Source organism: Rhinoraja longicauda, chromosome 2 (genome assembly GCF_053455715.1).
Source record: "Rhinoraja longicauda isolate Sanriku21f chromosome 2, sRhiLon1.1, whole genome shotgun sequence".
Taxonomy (NCBI): Eukaryota; Metazoa; Chordata; class Chondrichthyes; order Rajiformes; family Arhynchobatidae; genus Rhinoraja; species Rhinoraja longicauda.
Genome location: NC_135954.1, coordinates 3,591,739 through 3,617,250, shown reverse-complemented (window position 1 = coordinate 3,617,250; position 25,512 = coordinate 3,591,739). Strand labels below are relative to the sequence as shown.

At 49.5% G+C, this 25,512-nt stretch overlaps 1 protein-coding gene across 1 annotated transcript in view; it reads left to right on the top strand.

The window, feature by feature from the left end:
- myo10 (myosin X) overlaps nt 1–25,512 on the top strand; it is a 200,360-nt gene that overhangs the window by 46,279 nt on the left and 128,569 nt on the right. Inside the window, exon 2 of the mRNA XM_078426665.1 lies at nt 11,513–11,611. Coding sequence (XP_078282791.1) covers nt 11,513–11,611 — 99 coding nt within the window. The remainder of the gene's footprint in view (nt 1–11,512; nt 11,612–25,512) is intronic.

Sequence of the window (25,512 nt, the reverse complement as noted above, 5' to 3'; positions counted from 1 at the left end):
CTTCCTCAGATATGGGGCCCAAAACTGCTCACAATACGCCAAATGTGGTCTGACCAGCGCCCTAAAGCCTCAGCATTACATCCCTGTTTTTGTATTCGAGCCCTCTCGAAATAAATCCTAGCGTTGTATTTATGGGTTGCCAACTATCTCGCTCCCAAGCAAGGAACAAGGTGACGTGACCTCACCCAGCCAGCGGCCACGTGCTCCCGCTCCACCAATGGCGGCCGCCCGGGCCGGGAGGTGGGTTGCTACGCAACCACCGTTAGGCGGCGCCCGGGCCTCCGGACCTACACAGTCCGGACCTACACTGTCTGGACCTAGAGTGTCCAGGTCTACACTATCCGGACCTACAGTGTCCGGGCCTACAGTGTCTGGACCTACAGTGTCCGGGCCTAGAGTGTCTGGACCTACAGTGTCCAGGCCTACACTATCCGGACCTACAGTGTCCGGACCTACACTGTCTGGACCTAGAGTGTCCAGACCTACACTATCCGGACCTACCGTGTCCGGGCCTACAGTGTCTGGACCTACAGTGTCCAGGCCTACACTATCCGGACCTACAGTGTCCGGGCCTACAGTGTCTGGACCTACAGTTCCAGGCCTACACTATCCGGACCTACAGTGTCCGGGCCTACAGTGTCTGGACCTACAGTGTCCGGGCCTACAGTGTCTGGACCTACAGTGTCCAGGCCTACACTATCCGGACCTACAGTTTCCGGGCCTACACTATCCGGACCTACAGTGTCCGGGCCTACAGTGTCCGGACCTACAGTGTCTGGGCCTACACTGTCCGGACCTACAGTGTCCGGGCCTACAGCGCCCCCCGGGCCTAATACAGGACAAGGGCGGTCCCGTACGGGACAAATCAATTTAGCTCAAAATACGGGATGTCCCGGCTAATTTGGGACAGTTGGCAACCCTAGACAGGGTCCAGTCTTGCCAATGGGTTTGGAGTGGCAAAGAGACGCAGCGGGTAGAGCTGCTGCCACACAGCGCCTCAGAGGCAGGTTCAATCTTGACCACGGCTGCTGTCTGTACAAAGTCTGCACATTCTACCCGTGACCCTTATTTACACAGAGGGTGGTGGGTGTATGGAACGAGCTGCCAGAGGAGGTAGTTGAGGCAGGGACTATCACAACGTTTAAGAAACATTTAGATGGGTACTTGGATAGGACAAGTTCAGAGGGATATGGGATAAACCCAGGCAGGTGGGTCTAGTGTAAATGTGACATCTTGGTCAGTGTGAGCAAGTTGGGCCGAAGGGCCTGTATCACTCTATGACTGGGTCTATGAGGATGTTGCCAGGATCAGAGGGTGTGAGCTTTAGGGAGAAGTTGAGCAGGCTGGGACTATTCCCTGGAGCACAGGAGGATGAGGGGTTATCATATAGAGGTGTACAAAATCATTAGAGGAATAGATCGGGTATTTGAGGAAGGATATTCTTGCTATTGAGGGCGTGCAGCATAGGTTTACTAGGTTAATTCCCGGAATGGCAGGACTGTCATATGTTGAAAGAGAGGAGCTGGGCCCCAGGAGTAGGCCATTCAGCCCTTCGAGCCAGCACCGCCATTCAATGCGGGAATCAACCTAATTGAAGGCAGAGATAGATTCTTCATTAGTATAGGCATCAAAGATTTAGTTTAGTTTAGTTTAGTTCAGAGATACAGCGCCGAAACAGGCCCTTCGACCCACCGGGTCCGCGCCGACCAGCGATCCCTGAACATTAACACTATCCCACACCCACTAGGGTTGCCAACTGTCCCGTATTAGCCGGGACATCCCGTATTTTGGGCTAAATTGGTTTGTCCCGTATAGGACTGCCCTTGTCCCGTATTAGGCCCGGATGGTGCTGCAGGCCCGGACACTGTATGGCCGGACACTGTAGGCCCAGACACTGTAGGCCCGGACACTGTAGGCCCGGACACTGTAGGCCCGGACACTGTAGGCCCGGACACGGTAGGCCCGGACACTGTAGGCCCGGACACTGTAGGCCCGGACACTGTAGGCCAGGACACTGTAGGCCCGGACACTGTAGGCCCGGACACTGTATCCCAGGGACCGTAGCAGTCCTGGACAGTGTAGGCCCGGGCTCCGCCTAACGGAGGTTGCGTAGCAACCCGCCTCCCGGCCCGGGCGGCCGCCGTTGGTGGAGCGGGAGCACGTGGCCGCTGGCTGGGTGAGGTCACGTGGGACGCGGGGCGGTGACGTCACCCTTTGTCCCTTATTTGGGAGTGAGGAAGTCGGCAACCCTACCTCACACTGCCCCTTCCAGCACTCAAACATTCAGTGGGTATATTAAAGACAGAGATAGATAGATTCTTGATTAGTACAGGCATCAGCTCTTTAGTTTAGTTTAGAGATACAGCACCAAAACAGGCCCTTCGGCCCACCGGGTCCGCGCCGATCACCGATCCCCGCACATTAACACTATCCCACACACACTAGGGACATTTTTTACATTTACCAAGCCAAGTGTGGGAAGAAACCGAAGATCTCGGAGAAAACCCACGCAGGTCACGGGGAGAACGTACAAACTCCGTACAGACGGCGCCCGTAGTCGGGATGGAACCCGGGTCTCCGGCGTGCATTCGCTGTAAGGCAGCAACTCTACCGCTGCGCCACCATGACCGCCCTATGATGGGGAGAAGGCAGGAGAATGGGGTTAGGAGGGAGAGATAGATCAGCCATGATTGAATGGCGGAGTAGACTTGATGGGCCGAGTGGCCTAATTCTACCCCTATTCCTTATGACCTTCTTGAAACAAGGGCTGCAGAAGGCCGCAGCTGCTGTCTCAGCAGTTGAAGCTCCTCGCTTTCTGGCTGCACCCCACTCCCACCATCCTCATATTTGGGCACCCTGCACCCATGGGAGACGGTAGAGCAGAGGATGTCCTGGTTCATATGAGTTGGGAGCAGAATTTGCTCATTCAAGTCTACTGTGCCATTCAATCATGGCTGATCTATCTCTCCCTCCCAACCCCATTCTCCTGCCTTCTCCCCATAACCCCTGACACCCGTACTAATCAAGAATATGTCAATCTCCGCCTTAGAAATATCCATTGACTTAGATAGATACAAAGTCCTGGAGTAACTCAGCGGGTCAGGCAGCATCTCTGGAGAACATGGATAGGTAACGTTTCACAGAGTGCTGGAGTAACTCATCGGGTCAGGTGGCATCTCTGGAGAAAAGGAATAGGTGTTGTTTTGGGTCGAGACTCTTCTTCCAATGATGTCTCCACAACCATCTGTGGTAATGAATTCCACAGATTCACCACCCCCTGACTAAAGAAATTCCTCCTCAGCTTCCTAAAGGAAATTCCTTTGTTTCTGAGGCCTATCCATGTTCTCCAGAGATGCTGCCTGACCCGCTGAGTTACTCCAGCACTGTGAAACGTCACCTGTCCATGTTCTCCAGAGATGCTGCCTGACCCGCTGAGTTACTCCAGCACTCTGTGAAACGTCACCTATCCATGTTCTCCACAGATGCTGCCTGACCCGCTGAGTTACTCCAGCACTCTGTGTGTTTTACACTTGATGTCGTGTTATATTGGCTGCCAATTTGCATAAACCGGTTTTACTGTCCGGTCCCAATCAAATATCACCACAAAGAACTGGCATTTGCTTACTGTAATTATATGCTGTTTGTATATACTAGAGTAAGAAATTTGATCAGTGAATTAGAGTCAAGAGTGGGCAGTCACGGTGGCACAGCGGTAGAGTTGCTGCCTTACAGCGCTTACAGCACCGGAGACCCGGGTTCCATCCCGACTACGAGCGCCGTCTGTACGGAGTTTGTACGTTCTCCCCGTGACCTGCGTGGGTTTTCTCCGAGATCTTCGGTTTCCTCCCACACTCCAAAGACGTGCAGGTTTCTAGGTTAGTTGGCTTCGGCATAATTGTAAATTGTCCCTGGTGTGTGTTGTGTTGGAAAGTGCTCGTGTGCGGGGATCGCTGGTCGGCGCGGACTCGGTGGGCCGAAGGGCCTGTTTCTGTGCTGCATCTCTAAACTAAACCGAACATAGTGTTTTATTGTCACACGTCCCGATAAGATTCTTACTTGCAGCAGCACAACAAGTATATAAACACAGTACTGTGCAAAACCCATAATAAACTCCAAATGTAGTATATTTACAGTATATAAAAAAAGCAAACAAATAGACAATAATAGTGCAAAGTCCAAGATATTATTGAATAAATGTTGCTGTTAGAGGAAAGATGTTGTCAAGCTGGAAAGAGCGCAGAAAAGATTTACGAGGATGTTGCCAGGACTACAGGGAGAGGTTGAGCAGGCTGGGTCTCTATTCCATGGAGCGCAGGAGGATGAGGGGTGATCTTATAGAGGTGTACAAAATCATGAGAGGAATAGATCGGGTAGACGCACAGAGTCTTTTGCCCAGAGGACATAGGTTCAAGGTGAAGGGGAAAAGATTTAATAGGAATCTGAGGGGTAACATTTCCACACAGAGGGTGGTGGGTGTATGGAACGAGCTGCCAGAGGAGGTAGTTGAGGCTGGGACTATCGCAACGTTTAAGAAGCAGTTAGACAGGTACATGAATGAATAGGGCAGGTTTGGAGGCATATGGGCCAAACGCAGGCAGGTGGGACTAGTGTAGCTGGGACATGTTTGCCGGTGTGGGCCAAAGGGCCTGTTTCCACGCTGTATCACTCTATGACTCTCTGTGCATAAGTTATGCGATTGTGAACTTTCAAACGAAAATTTATCGGACACCTGCCTGGTGTGTCTGTTAATATTTTGGCTTCACTGAATGGAATTATAAAATATTTCTTTATTTTATCTTATTGTGTGGAGGCAACACTGCAAGCCGTATCTTACACCTGCAACCTCGATCTGACGGGCACGGGGAAAATGGAGTGATCACTGAACTCTCCAATTTCAAGTAAAACGCCCCTCTGACCATGTCTCTATTAACTGCCCCCCTCCTCCACTGCAGCGCGCACTCCTCTCCAACGACCCCACTGGGGATGCCAACTATCTCACTCCCAAATAAGGGACAAAGGGTGACGTCACCCAGCCAGCGGCCACGTGCTCCCGCTCCAACAATGGTGGCCGCCCGGGTCGGGAGGCGTGTTGCTATGCAACCTCCATCAAGCGGCGCCCGGGCCTACACTGTCCGGGACTACAGCGGCCACCCGGGCCTACAGTGTCCGGGCCTACTGTGTCCGGGCCTACAGTGTCGTCTGGACCTACAGTGTCGTCCGGACCTACAGTGTCCAGGCCTACAGTGTCACGGGCCTACAGTGTCCCGGGCCTACAGTGTCGTCCGGGCCTACAGTGTCCAGGTCTACAGTGTCCAGGCATACAGTGTCCGGGCCTACAGTGTCCGGGCCTACAGTGTCCCGGGCCTACAGTGTCCCGGGCCTACAGTGTCCCGGGCCTACAGTGTCCCGGGCCTACAGTGTCCCGGGCCTACAGTGTCCTGGGCCTACAGTGTCCGGGCATACAGTGACCGGGCCTACAGTGTCCCGGGCCTACAGTGTCCGGGCCTACAGTGTCCGGGCCTACAGTGTCCGGGCATACAGTGTCCGGGCCTACAGTGTCCCGGGCCTACAGTGTCCGGGCATACAGTGTCCGGGCCTAGAGCGTCGTCCGGGCCTACAGTGTCCCGGGCCTACAGTGTCCCGGGCCTACAGTGTCCCGGGCCTACAGTGTCCGGGCCTACAGTGCCCCGGGCCTACAATGTCAGGGCTTTCAATGTCCCGGGCCTACAGTGTCCGGGCCTACAGTGTCCGGGCCTACAGTGTCCGGGCATACAGTGTCCGGGCATACAGTGTCCCGGGCCTACAGTGTCCCGGGCCTACAGTGTCCGGGCATACAGTGTCCGGGCCTAGAGCGCCGTCCGGGCCTACAGTGCCCCGGGCCTACAGGGTCCGGTCCTACAGCGCCGTCCGGGCCTAATACAGGACAAGGGCGGTCCCGTACGGGACAAACCAATTTAGCCCAAAATACAGGATGTCCCAGCTAATGCTGGACAGATGGCAACCCTAACTAGCCATGAAAATTTCAATAACTGGAAATGACTACAAAGCTTATGCTGAATCATTTTATTCATGGCTGGTTTTAAATCGTTGAAACAATGGGACCTTTTGGTTCTCGACGGTCCATTTAGTCACAAGTTGTGATCTAATTTGGTTATTTTGTGGAAGTGTTCAAATTGGAATGATTTGTAGACGATCGTTTTGGTGATATGTGGGGTGTGTTTAGTTCAGTTTAGAGATATAGCACAGAGTTTAGAGATTCGGCCGACAGAGTCCACACCGACTAGGGACAATTTACATTTTACATTTACATTTATACCAAGGTAATTAACCCACAAACCTGTATGTCTTTAGAGTGTGGGAGATAACTGAAAGGAAGCATGCAGGTACAGCAGGCAGTGAAGAAAGCCAATGGCATGTTGGCCTTCATAACAAGAGGAGTTGAGTATAGGAGCAAAGAGGTCCTTCTGCAGTTGTACAGGGCCCTAGTGAGACCGCACCTGGAGTATTGTGTGCAGTTTTGGTCTCCTAATTTGAGGAAGATCATTATTCCTATTGAGGGAGTGCAGCGTAGGTTCACGAGGTTAATTCCCGGGATGGCGGGATTGACATATGATGAAAGAATGGAGCGACTGGGCTTACATTCGCTGGAATTTAGGATGACCTTATAGAAACATATAAAATTCTTAACGGATTGGACAGGCTAGATGCAGGAAACATGTTCCCGATGTTGGGAGAGTCCAGAACCAGGGGCCACAGTTTAAGAATAAGGGGTCGGCCATTTAGGACTGAGATGAGGAAAAACCTTCTCACCCAGAGAGTTGTGAATCTGTGGAATTCTCTGCCACAGAATCTGTGGAGGCCAATTCACTGGATGTTTTCAAGAGAGAGTTAGATAGAGCTCTTGGGGCTAACGGAATCAAGGGATATGGGGAACAAGCAATAGACAATAGACAATAGGTGCAGGAGTAGGCCATTCAGCCCTTCGAGCCAGCACCGCCATTCAATGCGATCATGGCTGATCACTATCAATCAGTACCCCGTTCCTGCCTTCTCCCCATACCCCCTCACTCCGCTATCCTTAAGAGCTCTATCCAGCTCTCTCTTGAAAGCATCCAACGAACTGGCCTCCACTGCCTTCTGAGGCAGAGAATTCCACACCTTCACCACCCTCTGACTGAAAAAGTTCTTCCTCATCTCCGTTCTAAATGGCCTACCCCTTATTCTCAAACTGTGGCCCCTTGTTCTGGACTCCCCCAACATTGGGAACATGTTATCTGCCTCTAATGTGTCCAATCCCCTAATTATCTTATATGTTTCAATAAGATCCCCCCTCATCCTTCTAAATTCCAGTGTATACAAGCCCAATCGCTCCAGCCTTTCAACATACGACAGTCCCGCCATTCCGGGAATTAATCTAGTGAACCTACGCTGCACGCCCTCCATAGCAAGAATATCCTTCCTCAAATTTGGAGACCAAAACTGCACACAGTACTCCAGGTGCGGTCTCACCAGGGCCCGGTACAACTGTAGAAGGACCTCTTTGCTCCTATACTCAACTCCTCTTGTTACGAAGGCCAACATTCCATTGGCTTTCTTCACTGCCTGCTGAACCTGCATGCTTCCTTTCAGTGACTGATGCACTAGGACACCCAGATCTCGTTGAACTCCCCCTCCTCCTAACTTGACACCATTCAGATAATAATCTGCCTTTCTATTCTTACTTCCAAAGTGAATAACCTCAGGATTGTGGATGATCAGAAACAGGATTGTGGATGATCAGCCATGATCATATTGAATGGCGGTGCTGGCTCGAAGGGCCGAATGGCCTACTCCTGCACTTATTTTCTATGTAGTCATGTATTGTCTTTCTGCTGACTGGTTAGCATGCAACAAAAAGCTTTTCACTGAACCTCGGTGCACGTGACAATAAAAAGTACAAACTCCGTACAGATAGCACCTGTAGTCAGGATCGAACCTAAGTCTCTGGCACTGTAAGGGAGTAGCTCTACCGCTACGCCAATGTGCCATGTCATACAGCATGGAAACAGGCCCTTCGGCCCTAGTTCTCTGTGCTGACCAGGATTTAGGTTGAGCAGGCTGTGACTGTTCAAACATGCATAAGTGATAGGAGTAGAACTAAGCCATTTGGTTGATCATTAGGTCATCAGGAATATGAGTAGAATTAGGCCCTTTCGGCCCATCAAGTCTACCCCACCATTCAATCATGGCTGATCTATCTTTCCCGCTCAACCCCATTCTCCCGCCTTCTCCCCGTAACCCCTGGAGTGCAGGAGGATGAGGGGGTGATCTTATAGACGTGCATAAAAGGAATAGATCGGGTAGACGCACAGAATCTCTTGCCCAGAGTAGGGGAATCGAGGACCAAAGGACAAAGGTTTAAGCTAAAGGGGGAAAGATTTAGTAGGAATCTGAGGGATAACCTTTTCCACACAAAGGCTGGTGGGTGTATGGAACATGCTGCCAGAGGAGGTAGTTGAGGAAGGGACTATAAGAACCATTTAGACAGGTAGATGGATAGGACAGGTTTGGAGGGATATGGGCAGATGCAGGCGGGTTGGACTAGTGTAGATGGGGCTTGTTGGTCGGTGTGAGCAAGTTGGGCCGTAGGGCCTGTTTCCACGCTGCATCACTCTACGACTCTATGATTTGCAGAGGGCCAATTAACCTGCACACCCACACACCTTTGGGACGTGGGATGAAACCGGAGCAGCCGATGGTCACAAAGGGAACACATAAACGTTACACTGAGGGTGGTGAATCTGTGGGATTCATTGCCACAGACGGATGTGGAGGCCAAGTCAGTGGCTATCTTCAAGGTGGAGTTCTACTCTGATCACTTCTGAACTTTTGAACAGCTCAACCTAAATCCTGGTCATTTATTCACAAAATGCTGGAGTAACTCAGCGGGTCAGGCAGCATCTCGGGAGAGAAGGAATGGGTGACGTTTCGGGTCGAGACCCTTCTTCAGACTGAATCCTGGTCATGATTAGTAAGGGTGTCAGAGGTTATGGGAAGAAGGCGGGAGAATGGGGTTGAGAGGGAAAGACAGTTCTTCTTCTAGCATTTGAGGCAGCAGAAGTCATGTAACGGCCTCCAGGCGCTGTAGCCAGTGCAATGTGCTGTTGTCGAGGGCCGTGAGGTCTACCCCTCCACCAGGGGGACGGAGGACAGCGCAGTCGAGAATGACTGGCAGGCTGCTGATGGACGCAACCCCCAACGATGCATGTTGGCGTTGGACCGGCCGACCCCTGTGCGGAGCCTGTTCAGGGCGACCCACACTTTGCGGGGCGTGTCCGAGCCGGGTGGGGCTGTGGTGTTCGGTGCGACAGTGAATTGAGGAGGTGGCGATGTCTGTTCCCAGCTGGTTCTCCATGCTCCTAGTATGTTGAAACCGGAGCCACAGAGGGTTGCTGCGTGACGGGGGAAAGGGTGACGAGATGACAGGCGTTGAGGTCCCAGTTGCTGTGAATCCCGGGCGAGGTGGTGCAAAGGATGTTTGGCGTCCGATGGGGCCTTGCACACCATGTGTGCAAGGGAAAAATAGATCAGCCATGACTGAATGGCGGAGTAGACTTGATGGGCCGAATGGCCTCGCTCTTCTCCTATCACTTATGAAGTTATGACTTCCAACCGATTATTGATGTAATTTTGTGGTTTAAAATGTAACCAGACTACTGAATGATTTGGACTCTTAAGTACCTCAGTCATTGCCCAATAGTGGTGATTAATATTCTGTCTCATCTTGATTACGTTCACTGATTATGAAACAAACATTTTATGGTTTGGGAGTAACACCACTAATCTACCAACTTCAAAGTTTCAAAGGTTTTTCATTGTCACGTGTACCAATTAAGGTACAGTTTCCGGCTGTATATATATGATATGATATGATATGATATGGAAACAGGCCCTTCGGCCCACCGAGTCCGTGCCGACCATCGATCACCAGTTCACACCATTTCTATGCTATCCCACTTTCGCGTCCACTCCCTGCACACTAGGGGCAATTTTGGCATATTGGCCTTCATCGGTCAGAGTATTGAGTGTAGAAGTTGGGAGGTCATGTTACAGATGTGCAAGACATTGGGGAGGCACATTCATGGTATGGTGTTCAATTCTGGGCACCATGTTATAGGAAAGATGTTGCCAAGCTGGAAAGGGTGCAGAGAAGATTTACGAGGATGTTGCCAGGACTAGAGGGTGTGAGCTGCAGGGAGAGGTTGAGTAGGCTGGGTCTCTATTCCTTGAAGCACAGGAGGATGATCTTGAAGAGGTGTATTAAATCATGAGAGGAATAGATCGGGTAGATGCACAGAGTCTCTGGCCCAGAGCAGGTGAATCGAAGACAAGAGGACATTGGTTTCAGATGAAGGGGAAAAGATTTAATAGGAATCTGAGGGGAATTTCTTTCACACCACAAAGGGTGGTGGGTGTACGGAACGAGCCGCCAGAGGAGGTAGTTGAAGCAGGGACTACCCCAACATTTAAGAAACAGTTAGACAGGTACATGGATAGGACAGGTTTGGAGGGACATGGACCAAACACAGGTAGGTGGGACGAGTGTAGCTGGGACATGTTGGCCGGTATGAACGAGTTGGGCCGAATGGCCTGTTTCCACACTGTATCACTCAATGACTCAGACAGGATCGAACCCGGGTCTCTGGCGCTGTAAGGCAGCAGCACTACCGCTGCGCCACCGTGCCGCCCAATAAACGAACCTAAAAATGTGAACTGTAGATGTAGAAACATAGAAACATAGAAAATAGGTGCAGGAGGAGGCCATTTGGCCCTTCGAGCCAGCACCGCCATTCATTGTGATCGTGGCTGATCATCCACAATCAGTAACCCGTGCCTGCCTTCTCCACATATCCCTTGATTCCACTAGGCCCAAGAGCTCTATCTAACTCTCTTTTAAATTCATCCAGTGTATTGGCCTCCACTGCCTTCTGTGGCAGAGAATTACACAAATTCACAAATCTCTGGGTGAATTTTTTTTTTTCTCATCTCAGTTTTAAATGGCCTACCCTTTATTCTTAGACTGTGGCCCCTGGTTCTGAACGTATACGATTATTAAGGGGTTGGACACGTTAGAGGCAGGAAACATGTTCCCAATGTTGGGGGAGTCCAGAACCAGGGGCCACAGTTTAAGAATAAGGGGTAGGCCAATTGGAACGGAGATGAGGATAAACGTTTTCAGTCAGAGAGTTGTGAATCTGTGGAATTCTCTGCCTCAGAAGGCAGTGGAGGCCAATTCTCTGAATGCATTCAAGAGAGAGCTGGATAGAGCTCTTAAGGATAGCGGAGTCAGGGGGTACGGGGAGAAGGCAGGAACGGGGTACTGATTGAGAATGATCAGCCATGATCACATTGAATGGCGGTGCTGGCTCCAAGGGCCGAATGGCCTCCTCCTGCACCTATTGTCTATTGTCTAAGTGTGGATGTAGGTGGAGGGGCGGTGATTTTGCTGACGCTGTGATTTTCTTTGGTGCAGGGAACGGCCGTGTGGTTGAGGGAGAATGGCCAGCATCTTCCCTGCCTGGTTTCAGCGTGTGCAGGAGGGGTGATCAACTTTGCCACCACCTATGGCCAGGTAAGGCTGAGCACCGCGTCGCCGCTCGGACTGCTCCTGCGTTGAACGTTGCCCCGATGATACGTGTTCATAAGCCATTGGAGCAGAATCAGGCCGTGCTGCCCATCGAGTCTACTCCGCCATTCAATCATGGCTGATCTGGAAACCTAGAAAAGCATTGACAAATAGGTGCAGGAGGAAGCCACTCGGCCCTTCGAGCCAGCACCGCCATTGAATATGATCATGGCTGATCATCTACGATCAGTACCCCGTTCCTGCTTTCGCCCCACATCCCTTGATTCCTTTAGCCCTAAGAGCTAAAGCTAACTCTCTCTTGAAAACATCCCGTGAATAGCTGGGACGTGTTGGCCGGTATGAACGAGTTGGGCCGAATGGCCTGTTTCCACGCTGTATCACTCTGTGAGGCAGCAGCTCTACCACTGCGCCACCGTGCCGCCCAATAAACGAACCTAAAAATGTGAACTGTGGATGTAGAAACATAGAAACGTAGAAAATAGGTGCAGGAGGAGGCCATTTGGCCCTACGAGCCAGCACCACCATTCATTGTGATCATGGCTGATCATCCACAATCAGTAACCCGTGCCTGCCTTCTCCCCATATCCCTTGATTCCACTAGGCCCAAGAGCTCTATCTAACTCTCTTTTAAATTCATCCAGTGAATTGGCCTCCAATGCCCTCTGTGGCAGAGAATTCCACAAATTCACAACTCTCTTGGTGAAACAAATTGTCCTCAGCTCCATGCTAAATGGCCTACCCCTTATTCTTAAGCTGTGACCCCTGGTTCTGGACTCCCCCAACATCGGGAACATGTTTCCTGCATCTAGCCTGTCCAATCTTTTAAGAACTTTATATGTTTCTATAAGATCTCCTCTCATCCTAAATTCCAGCGAATACAAGCCAGGTCGACCCATTCTTTCATCATATGTCATCAGTCCCACCATCCCGGGAATTAACCTGGTGAACCTACGCTGCACTCCCTCAATAGGAATAATGTCCTTCCTCAAATTAGGAGACGGAAATTGCACACAATACTCCAGGTGCGGTCACACCAGGGCCATGTACAACTGCAGTAGGACCTCCTTGTTCCTAAACTCAAATCCTCTCGCAATGAAGGCCAACCAGTTATTGGCTTTCTTCACTGCCAGCTGTACCTGCATGCTTACTTTCAGTGACTGATGTACAAGCACACCCAGATCTCCTTGTACTTCCCCTTTTTCTAATCTGTCACCATTCAGATAATAATCTGCCTTCTTGTTCTTGCCACCAAAGTGGATAACCTCACATTGATCCACATTATACTGCATCTGCCATGCATCTGTCCACTTACCCAACCTGTCCAAATCACCCTGCAACCTCATAGCATCCTCCTCGCAGCTCACACTACCACCCAGCTTTGTGTCATCTGCAAACATTTAATTCCCTCGTCTAAATCGTTAATATATATTGTAAAAACTAATGGGGTCCCAGCACCGAGCCTTGCGGCACACCACTAGTCACTGCCTGCCATTCTGAAAAGGACCCGTTAATTCCTACTCTTTGCTTCCTGTCTGCCAACCAGTTCTCTATCCATGTCAATACCCTACCCCAATACCATGTGCTGTAATTTTACACGCTAATCTCTTGTGTGGGACCTTGTCAAAGGCTTTCTGAAAGTCCAGATACACCACATCCACTGGCTCGCCCTTATCCGTTCTACTCGTTACACCTCTCCCTCCCTCCCTCCAAACCCCATTCTCCTGACATCTTCCCGTAACCTTTGACAAGTTCCTGATTTTGGGGGAGTCCAGAACCAGGGGCCACGGTCTAAGAATAAAGGGGAGGCCATTTAGAACGGAGATGAGGAAAAACATAGAAACATAGAAACATAGAAAATAGGTGCAGTAGTAGGCCATTCAATATGATCATGGCTGATCATCCAGCTCAGTAACCTGTACCTGCCTTCTCTCCATACCCCCTGATCCCTTTAGCCACAAGGGCCACATCTAACTCCCTCTTAAATATAGCCAATGAACTGGCCTCAACTACCTTCTGTGGCAGAGAATTCCACAGACTCACCACTCTCTGTGTGAAGAAATGTTTTCTCATCTCGGTCCTAAAAGACTTCCCCCTTATCCTTAAGCTGTGACCCCTGGTTCTGGACTACCCCAACATCGGGAACAATCTTCCCGCATCTAGCCTCTCCAACCCCTGAAGAATTTTATATGTTTCTATAAGATCCCCCCTCAGTCTTCTAAATTCCAGCGAGTATAAGCCTAGTCTATCCAGTATAAGCCTAGTCTATAGACAATAGACAATAGACAATAGGTGCAGGAGTAGGCCATTCAGCCCTTCGAGCCAGCACCGCCATTCAATGCGATCATGGCTGATCACTCTCAATCAGTACCCCGTTCCTGCCTTCTCCCCATACCCCCTCACTCCGCTATCCTTAAGAGCTCTATCCAGCTCTCTCTTGAAAGCATCCAACGAACTGGCCTCCACTGCCTTCTGAGGCAGAGAATTCCACACCTTCACCACTCTCTGACTGAAAAAGTTCTTCCTCATCTCCGTTCTAAATGGCCTACCCCTTATTCTTAAACTGTGGCCCCTTGTTCTGGACTCCCCCAACATTGGGAACATGTTTCCTGCCTCTAATGTGTCCAATCCCCTAATTATCTTATATGTTTCAATAAGATCCCCCCTCATCCTTCTAAATTCCAGTGTATATCCAAAGAGTTGTGAATCTGTGGAATTCTCTGCCACAGAAGGCAGTGGAGGCCAATTCACTGGATGAATTTAAAAGAGAGTTAGATAGAGCTCTAGGGGCTAGCGGAATCAAGGGATATGGGGAGAAGGCAGGCACGGGTTACTGATTGTGGACGATCAGCCATGATCACAATGAATGGCGGTGCTGGCTTGATGGGCCGAATGGCCTCCTCCTGCACCTATTTCCTATGTTTCCATGTAATCATGTATTGTCTTTCTGCTGGCTGGTTAGCACGCAACAAAAGCTTTTCACTGTACCTCGGTACACGTGACAATAAACTAAACTGAACACTCCAAAGACGTGCAGGTTTGTGGGTGAAATTGGCTTTGGCAGAAGTGTCAATGGTGTGTAGGATAGTGCTAACGTATGAGGCAATTGCTGGTCGGCGCGGACTCGGTGGGCCGAAGGGCCTGTTTCTGCGCCGTGTGTCTGTAGTCCAGAAGTTACATTTCTAATGTGAGTGTGCAGGAGAGCTTTGAAAGGGACGCTGTTGCCACAGGATTCCGACCAGGAACCGGAACAGAATCATTTGCCAGTTCAAAATCAGCACAGAGCTCTTTCTCATTCGAGGCCACCGAGCCTTTCATTCGAGGCGAGAGATGTTACAGTTCTCAATGCAAAAGCTGTTCCGATTCCAGCGAATGCAAATGAACGGCATAAGTCACCAAACGCTGCTCAGCCCTCAAAGCCCAGCGGCATGAATATTGATTCCTCCAACTTCAAGTAACCCTTGCTTTCCCCTCTCTCTCCGTCCCTCCCGCATCCTATCTGACTGTCCGCCTGATTACATTTTATCTGAAGAAGGGTCTCGACCCAAAACGTCACCCATTCCTTCTCTCCAGAGATGCTGCCTGACCCGCTGAGTTACTCCAGCACGCTGTGAAACGTCACCTATCCATGTTCTCCAGAGATGCTGCCTGACCCGCTGAGTTACTCCAGCACTCTGTGAAACGTCACCTGTCCATGTTCACCACAGATGCTGCCTGACCCGCTGAGTTACTCCAGCACTCTGTGAAACGTCACCTATCCATGTTCTCCAGAGATGCTGCCTGACCCGCTGAGTTACTCCAGCTTTTTGTGCCTATCTTCTGCACTGTTCTGTGTTCTATGTTCTATGATCCTCCAATTTGGCAAGTGATAAAATCAGTTAATGTTATCGGGGATGACTCATTTTTTTAAAAACTAGTTATCATTTTGTGCAAGACTACCACCTACATTCCCAAGTACTGACTGACCCTGTTTACATTTAAAATATCCAATCAGACTGCATAATAGTGTTGCCGGGCACAGTGACTGTGAATGGCTGCAAGTGTAAACGTGTAAACCGTTTGCATGATGCAAGCCATCATTGTTGTCAAGTTCCTTCATGTGTGTCTGTGAATCTTTCCTGTCGTTTAGTTTGGAGATGCAGCAAGGAAACAGGCCCTTCAGCATTCAAGAGAGAGCTAGATAGAGCTCTTAAGGATAGCGGAGTCAGGGGGTATGGGGAGAAGGCAGGAACGGGGTACTGATTGAGAATGATCAGCCATGATCACATTGAATGGCGGTGCTGGCTCGAAGGGCCGAATGGCCTACTCCTGCACCTATTGTCTATTGTGTATTGTCCGTCTATTGAGTCCAGAAGGTCATAAGTGACAGGAGCAGAATTTGGCCATTCGGCCCATCAAGTCTACTCCGCCATTCAATTATGGCTGATCTATCTCTCCCTCCCAGCCCCATTCTCCTGCCTTCTCCCCATAACCCCTGGCCCCCCTAATAATCAAGAATCTGCCAATCTCCGCTTTAAAAACATCCACTGACTTGGCCTCCACAGCCGTCTGTGGCAAAGAATTTCACAGAGTCACCAGCATCAGAATAAAGAAATTCCTCCTCATCTCCTTCCTAAAGGAACGTCCTTTAATTCTGAGGTTGTGCCCTCTGGTCCCAGACTCTCCCACTAGTGGAAACATCCTCTCCACTCTGTCCACTCTGTCCAGGCTGCTCACTATTCCACATTCTGTGCTGGCCATCGATCACCTGTTCACACCAGTTCTATGTTCTCCCACTTTCTCATCCACTCCCGACACACTAAGGTCTAAGGGAGAACGTGGAAACTCCACACAGACAGAACCCAAGGTCGGGATCGGACCCGGGATTCAGGCTGAGGAGATTGTTCCCAATGTTGGGGAAGTCCAGAACAAGGGGTCACAGTTTAAGGATAAGGAGGAAGTCTTTTAGGACCGAGATGAGAAAGTTTTTTTTCACACAGAGAGTGATGAGTCTGTGGAATTCTCTGCCACAGAAGGTAGTTGAGACCAGTTCATTGGCTATATTTAAGAGGGAGTTAGATGTGGCCCTTGTGGCTAAAGGGATCAGGGGGTATGGAGAGAAGGCAGGTACAGGTTACTGAGTTGGATGATCAGCCATGATCATATTGAATGGCGGTGCAGGCTCGAAGGGCCGAATGGCCTACTCCTGCACCTATTTTCTATGTTTCTATGTTTCTATGTTTACGAGAATGTTGCCAGGACATGAGAGCCTGAGCTCGAGGGAGAGGTTGGGCCAGCTAGCACGTTATTCCCTGGAGCTCAGGAGGATGAGGGATGATCTTATAGAGGTGGATAAAATCATGAGCGGAATAGATCGGGTAGACGCACAGAGTCTCTTGCCCAGAGTAGGGGAATCGAGGACCAGAGGACATAGATTCAAGGTGAGGTGGGGAAAGATTTAATAGGAACCTGAGGGGCAATTGTGTCTCAAAATCTAACTCTAGGTAAATGTTGGAAAGATAATTGGATGCGTATCAGAGATAGATAGATTCTTGATCAGTGCAGGTGTCAGGGGATATGGGGAGAAGGCAGGAGAATGGGGTTAGGAGGAAGTTAAAAACAACCATGATTGAATGGTGGAGTAGATTCGATGGGCCAAATGGCCTAATTTTGCTCCTTTCACTTATGAACATGAAGATTCTTGATTGGTGCGGGTGTCAGGAGTGATGGGGAGAAGGGGGGAGAATTGGGTTAGGAGGGAGAGTTAGATCAGCCATGATTGAATGGCGGGGTAGACTTGATGGGCCGAATGGCCTAATTCTGCTCCTATAAGTCATGAAGGTTCTTGACCAGTACGGGTGTCAAAGTTTACGAGAAGATGGCAGGAGAATGGGGTTAGGAGGGAAAGATAGATCAGCCATGGCGGAGTAGATTCGATGGGCCAAATGGCCTGATTAAACTGTGTCCCCTGGTTCTGGACTCTCCCAGCATCGGGAACATGTTTCCTGCATCTACCGTGTCCAATCCCTTAATAGTTTTATACGTTTCTATAAGATTCCCTCTCATCCTTCTAAATTCCAGTGAATACAAGCCCAGTCATTCCACTCTTTCATCGTATGATAGTCCCGCCATCCCTGGAATTAACCTGGTGAACCTACGCTGCACGCCCTCAACAGCAAGAATGTCCTGCCTCAAATTAGGAGACCAAAACTGCACACAGTACTCCAGGTGCGGTCTCACCAGGGCCCTGTACAACTGCAGAAGGACCTCTTTGCTCCTATATTCAAATCCTCTCGCAATGAAGGCCAACATGCCATCAGCTTTCTTCACTGCCTGCTGTACCTGCATGCTTACTTTCAGTGACTGATGTACAAGGACACCCAGATCTCATTGCACTTCCCCTTTTCCTAATCTGACACTATTCAGATAATAATCTGCCTTCCTGTTCTTGCCACCAAAGTGGATAACCTCACATTTATCCACATTATACTGCATCTGCCATGCATCCGCCCACTCACACAACCTGTCCAAGTCACCCTGTATCCTCATAGCATCTTCCTCACAGTTCACACTGCCACCCAGCTTTGTGTCATCTGCAAATTTGCTAATGGTACTTTTAATTCCTTCATCTAAATCATTAATATATATTGTAAATAGCTGCAGTCCCAGCACCGAGCCTTGCGGTACCCCACTAGTCACTGCCTGCCATTCTGAAAGGGACCTGTTAATTCCTACTCTTTGTTTCCTGTCTGCCAACCAATTTTCTATCCATGTCAGTACCCTACCCCCAATACCATGTGCTCTAAGTATAAGAAAATAACTGCAGATGCTGGTACAAATTGATTTATTCACAAAATGCTGGAGTAACTCAGCAGGTCAGGCAGGTTACGCAACTGATCTCCCGGTGGTCCAGCACTTTAACTCCCCCTCCCATTCCCAGTCTGACCTCTCTGTCATGGGCCTCCTCCAGTGCCATAGTGAGGCCCGCCGGAAATTGGAGGAGCAGCACCTCATATTTCGCCTGGGCAGTTTGCAGCCCGGTGGTATGAACGTCGACTTCTCCAACTTCAGATAGTTCCTCTGTCCCTCCCTTCCCCTCCTCCTTCCCAGATCTCCCTCTCTCTTCCTGTCTCCACCTATATCCTTCCTTTGTCCCACCCCCGACATCAGTCTGAAGAAGGGTCTCGACCCGAAACGTCACCCATTCCTTCTCTCCCGAGATGCTGCCTGACCTGCTGAGTTACTCCAGCATTTTGTGAATAAACCATGTGCTCTAATCTTGCCCACTAATCTCCTATGTGGGACCTGAGCAAAGGCTTTCTGAAAGTCCAGGTACACTACATCCACCGGCTCTCCCTTATCCATTTTTCTTGTTACATCCTCAAAATATTCCAGAAGATTAGTCAAGCATGATTTCCCCTTCATAAATCCATGCTGACTCGGAATGATCCTGTTATTGCTATCCAAATTACATCTTTGATAATTGACTCCAGCATCTTCCCCATCACCGATGTCATACTAACTGGTCTATAATTTTCTCCCTCCTTTCTTAAAAAGTGGGATAACATTAGCTATCCTCCAATCCACAGGAACTGATCCAGAACCTATAGAACATTGGAAAATGATCACCAATGCATCCACGATTTCTAGAGCCACCTCCTTAAGTACCCTGGGATGCAGACCATCGGGCCCTGGGGATTTATTGGCCTTCAGTCCCATCAGTCTACCCAACATCCCTGCCTAATGTGAATTTCCTTCAGTTCCTCCGTCACCCTTGGTCCTCTGGTACATCTGGGAGATTGTTTGTGTCTTCCTTAGTGAAGACAGATCCAAAGTACCTGTTCAACTCGTCTGCCATTTCCTTGTTCCCCATAATAAATTCACCTGTGGCTGTCTTCAAGGGACCCACATTTGCCTTAACTAATCTTTTCCTCCTCACATACCTAAAGAAGCTTTTACTATCCTCCTTTATATTAATGGCTAGCTTACCTTCGTACCTCATCTTTTCCCCCCGTATTTCTTTTTTAGTTATCTTCTGTTGTTCTTTAAAGGTTTCCCAATCCTCTGGCTTCCCGCTCATCTTTGTTATGTTATACATCTTTTTTATTTTTATACTGTCCTTGACTTCCCATCCCTTCAGCGTCCGGGCCTACAGTATCTATGCCTACAGTGTCCGAGCCTACAGGGTCCGGGCCTACAGCGTCCTAGCCTACAGTGTCCGGGCCTACAGGGTCCGGGCCTACAGCGTCCTAGCCTACAGTGTCCGGGCCTACAGGGTCCGGGCCTACAGCATCCTAGCCTACAGTGTCCGGGCCTACAGGGTCCGGGTCTACAGCGTCCTAGCCTACAGTGTCCGGGCCTACAGGGTCGGGGCCTACAGCGTCCGGGCCTACAGCGGCCCCCGGGCCTAATACGGGTCAAGGGCGGTCCCTTTATGCGACAAACTAATTTAGCCCGAAATACAGGATGTCGCGGCTAATATGGGGCAGTTGGCAACCCTAGTTACCAATGAGGTAGATAGTAGTTCAGCACTGCTCTCTGGTTGTGGTAGGATGGTTCAGTTGCCTGATAACAGCTGGGAAGAAGCTGTCCCTGAATCTGGAGGTGTGCGTTTTCACACAAGTGTGGGAGGAAGTGTTAGACATTTGCACCCTGGGGAAAAAGGTTCTGACTGCCTACCCTCTCGAGGCCTCATAATCTTATCAGCTTCTCTCAGGTCTCCCCTCAACCTATGACGTTCCAGAGAGACAAATGTGAGATGTGTAGGAAGGAACTGCAGGTGCTGGTTTAAATTGAAGAAAGACACAAAATGCTGGAGTAACTCAGCAAGTCAGGCAGCATCTTTGGAGAGAAGGAATGGGTGACGTTTCGGGTCGAGACTGAAGTTAATCAACTTCAGGTTGAGTCTGAAGAAGGGTCTCGAGCCGAAAAGCCATCTGTTCCTTCTCTCCAGAGATGCTGCCTGACCCGCTGAGTTACTCCAGCACTCTGTGAAACGTCACCTGTTCATGTTCTCCACAGATGCTGCCTGACCCGCTGAGTAACTCCAGCACTCTGTGAAACGTCACCTGTCCATGTTCTCCAGAGATGCTGCCTGACCCGCTGAGTTACTCCGCCATTTTGTGTCTGTCTACAAATGTGGGGTTTGTGTGGATTGAAGAGGATGAGAGGAAATGACTTGGGTTGTTCTATAACCTGTGGTTGAATACTTTGCTGTGTGTGGTTGCGTGGGTGGGATGGGCATTTGGGTGTGGACTGGTGTCATTTTGTGGTGCTGTATCCCCACATAAATCAGTGTAGTCAGCATTACTACTGGGAAACCAAGCTCAGCTGTCTACAGACTGCCTCTGACATTAACTACTGATTGTAGGTTTAAAAATGTCTTTGAAGATTTCTTTATAAATTTTCTTTTTTTAGAAGTACATAAATTTGGGCTCAGAGGAGACCTAATAGAAGTATATAAAGCTATCAGGCAAAGTGGCGGCACGGTGGCGCAGCGGTAGAGTTGCTGCCTCACAGCGCCGGAGACCCGGGTTCCATCCTGACTGCCGGTGCTGTCTGTATGGAGTTTGTACGTTCTACCCGTGACCTGCGTGGGTTTTCTCCGGGTGCTCCGGTTCCTGCCCACTCTCCAAAGACGTACAGGTTTGATAACCATCCTAGAAACTACTAGAGAGCAGTCCCAAGCCACTATCTACCTCATTGGACTATCTTTTTTTGGACTTTATCTTGCAATAAACATAATTCACGTTACTCCCTTTATCACGTATCTGCACACTGCGGACGGCTCGATTGTAATCATGAGTTGTCTTTCTACTGACTGGTTAGCACGCAACAAAAGCTTTTCACTGTACCTCGGTACACGTGACAATAAATTAACCTCAAACGTAAGCAAACTGTCCCTAGTGTGTAGGATAGTGCAAGTGTACGGGGCGATCGCTGGTCGGTACAGACCCGGTGGGCCGAAGGGCCTGTTTCCGCGCTGTATTTCTAAAGCCTAAAGTAAAGTAAAGGCATGGCGGACTGTCAGAATCTTTTCCCCAGAATAGAAATATCAAAGTCTGGTGGGCGTAGTGAGAGGGGCAAAGTTTAAAGGAGGTGTGTAGAAAGGAACTGCAATTGCTGGTTTACATCGAAGATAGACACAAAATGCTGGAATAACTCAGCGGGTCAGGCAGCATCTCTGGGGATCATGGTTTGGTGACGTTTCACAGAGTGCTGGAGTAACTCAGCGGGTCAGGCAGCATCTGTGGAGAACATGGATAGGTGACGTTTCACAGAGTGCTGGAGTAACTCAGCGGGTCAGGCAGCATCTCTGGAGAACATGGATAGGTGACGTTTCACATTTTGTGTCTACGCTCGTACTTGCTTTTTGGCTCTCTCAAACTGTAAGCAAAATTCCATCCAAACCTAATCACTGATCCCTGGAAAATCCCTTCAGCTGAATTTACTCAAAAACACATAAATCATCACAAAATATACGGCGTAGCATTCCTGTCTCATTAGTAATTTCCCTGATCTATTGAGAGCAGCCAACGTAAGCAAGGACCTTTCCCACCCCAGTTATTATTTCTTCATAATTTCATAAGTGATCGGTGCAAAATTAGGCCATTCAGCCCATCAAGTCTACTCTGCCATTCAATCACGGCTGGTCTATCTCTCCCTCACAACCCCATTCTCCTGCCTTCCCCCCCCATAGCCTCTGACACCCGCACTAATCAAGAATCTGTCAATCTCCGCCTTAAAAATGCCCACTGACTTGGCCTCCACACCCTTCTGTGGCAATGAATCCCACAGATTCACCGCCCTCTGATGAAATAAATTCCTCCTCGTCTCTTTTCCAGGAACTTCCTTCAATTCTGAGGCTGTGCCCTCTGGTCCTAGTCTCTCTCACTGGTGGAAACATCCTCTCCACATCCACTCTATCCAAGCCTTTCACTATTCGGTAAGTTTCAATGAGGTCGATCCCCCCCCCCATACTTCTTCTCCCCGCTCCCGTCCGGCAGAAGGTGCAGAAGCTTGAAAGCGCGCACCACCAGACTCAGGAACAGCCTCTCCCCCTCTGGTATCAGGCTTCTGAACGGCCTTTCCATCAGCTAGGGTACTGACTGATCTTCCAATCTACCTCATTGGAGTTTTCAGAGATGATTTACGAGGATGTTGCCAGGATTCGAGGACCTGAGCTCCAGGGAGAGGTTGAGCAGGCTGGGACTCCATTCCTTGGAGCGCAGGAGGATGAGGGGTGATCTTATAGAGGTGTACAAAATCATGAGAGGAATAGATCGGGTAGACGCACAGAATCTCTTGCCCAGAGTAGGGGAATCAAGAACCAGAGGACATAGGTTAGTGAGAGGGGAAAGATTTAATAGAAACATAGAAAATAGGTGCAGGAGGAGGCCATTTGGCATTCATTGTGATCATGGCTGATCATCTACAATCAGTAACCCGTGCCTGCCTTCTCCCCAAATCTCTTGAGTCCGCTAGCCCCTAGAGCTCTATCTAACTCTCTTTTAAATTCATCCAGTGAATTGGCCTCCACTGCCTTCTGTGGCAGAGAATTCCACAAATTCACAACTCTCTGGGTGAAAAAGTTTTTTCTCACCTCAGTTTTAAATGGCCTCCCCTTTATTCTTAGACTGTGGCCCCTGGTTCTGGACTCCCCCAACATTGCATCTAGCTTGTCCAGTCCTTTAGGTTAATTTCTTAATAGGTTATTACCTTCTGTAGGTTTATGGGTTAATAACTGTTTCCAGAGAGAGGTCGGTGCATTGATCTCACAGCCACAGCAGGTATGAGAGGCCGGAACTATAACAATAGACAATAGACAATAGGTGCAGGAGGAGGCCATTTGGCCCTTCGAGCCAGCACCACCATTCAATGTGATCATGGCTGATCATTCTCAATCAGTACCCCGTTCCTGCCTTCTCCCCATACCCCCTGACTCCGCTATCCTTAAGAGATCTATCTAGCTCTTTCTTGAATACATTCAGAGAACTGGCCTCCACTGCCTTCTGAGGCAGAAAATTCCACAGATTTACAACTCTCTGACTGAAAAAGTTTTTCCTCATCTCCGTTCTAAATGGCCTACCCCTTATTCTTAAACTGTGGCCCCTGGTTATGGACTCCCCCAACATCGGGAACATGTTTCCTGCCTCTAACGTGTCCAACCCCTTAATAATCATATATTTCGATAAGATCCCCTCTCATTCTTCTAAATTCCAGTGTATACAAGCCTAGCCGCTCCAGTCTTTCAACATACGACAGTCCCACCATTCCGGGAATTAACCTAGTAAACCTACACTACATCAAAGGGACATTTGGACGGGTACATGGACACTTGAGTTTAGTTTATTGTCACGTGTACCGAGGTACAGAGAAAAGCTTTCTTGTTGCGTGCTAACCAGTCAGCGGAAAGGCAACACATGATTACAATCGAGCCGTCCACAGTGTACAGATAGTGGATCACTGGTGCTGTCTGTACGGAGTTTGTACGTTCTCCTTGTGACTGCGTGGGTTTTCACCGGGTGCTCCGGTTTCCTCCCGCACTCCAAAGACGTGCGGGTTTGTAGGTTAATTGGATTTGATAAAGAAAATTGTACAACGAGTCATAGTGAGACAGTGTGGAAACAGGCCCTTCGGCCCAACTCGCCCACACCGGCCAACAATGTCCCAGCTACACTAGTCCCACCTGCCTGCGCTTGGTCCATCTCCCTCCAAACCTGTCCTATCCATGTACCTGTCCAACTGTTTCTTAAACGATGGGATAGTCCCAGCCTCAACCACCTCCTCTGGCAGCTCGTTCCATACACCCACCACCCTCTGTGTGAAAAAGTTACGCCTCATATTACTGTTAATTTTTTTCCCCTTCACCTTGAACCTATGTCCTCTGGTCCTCGATTCCCCTACTCTGGGTAAAAGACTCTGTGCATCTACCCAATCTATTTAGACAGAAATTGCTGGAGTAACTCAGCGGGTCAGGCAGCATCTCAGGAGAGAAGGAATGGATGGGGAGGCCATTTCGGATCGAGGCCCTTCTTCAGTCTGATCTAGTTGATACATTGCCCCTCGTGTGTAGGATAGTGCTGGGGTACGGGGTGACCGCTGGTCAGTGCGGACGCGGTGGGCCGAAGGGCCTGTTTCTACGCTGTGTTTCTAAAGCCTAACGTCTAAACGTCTACGGTTCTCGTGATTTCTAAACGCGCGTTCTGTGAACTTGCAGTTTTTCACATTCTCCCTGGTCTGAAGTCATTTGTCTGTGCAGCTCACAGAGGCTGCATTGTGTTACCGCAGAAAGGATCAAATGATGAATTCCAGACCAGTAATGCATGTTCACTGCACTCCCAGCTGCTGAGAATACCCGGAGACTAAAACCTCGCTGCAACCGTCTCACATTACACTGAGAAACACAGAAACACAGAAACATAGCAAATAGGTGCAGGAGGAGGCCATTCAGCCCTTCGAGCCAGCACCGCCATTCATTGTGATCATGGCTGATCGTCCACAATCAGTAACCCGTGCCTGCCTTCTACCCATATCCCTTGATTCCGCAACTGCGGCGGAGAATTCCACAAATTCACAACTCTCTTGATTTCCACTTGCACACTGCCTGTTGTAGTTTGTGGTTTAGTTTATTGTCACGTGTACCGAGGTACAGTCAGTTACTCTAGCATTTAGTGTCTATCTTCGATGTCTTAAGATCATAAGATCTTAAGTGATAGGAGAATTAGGCCCATCAAGTCTACTCCACCATTCAATCATGGCTGATCTATCTCTCCTTCCTAACCCCATTCTCCTCCCTTCTCCCCGTAACGTCTGACACCCGTACTAATCAAGAATCTATCAATCTCTGCCGTAAATATATCCAATAACGTCCTCCACAGTCTTCTGTGGCAAAGAATTCCACAGATTCA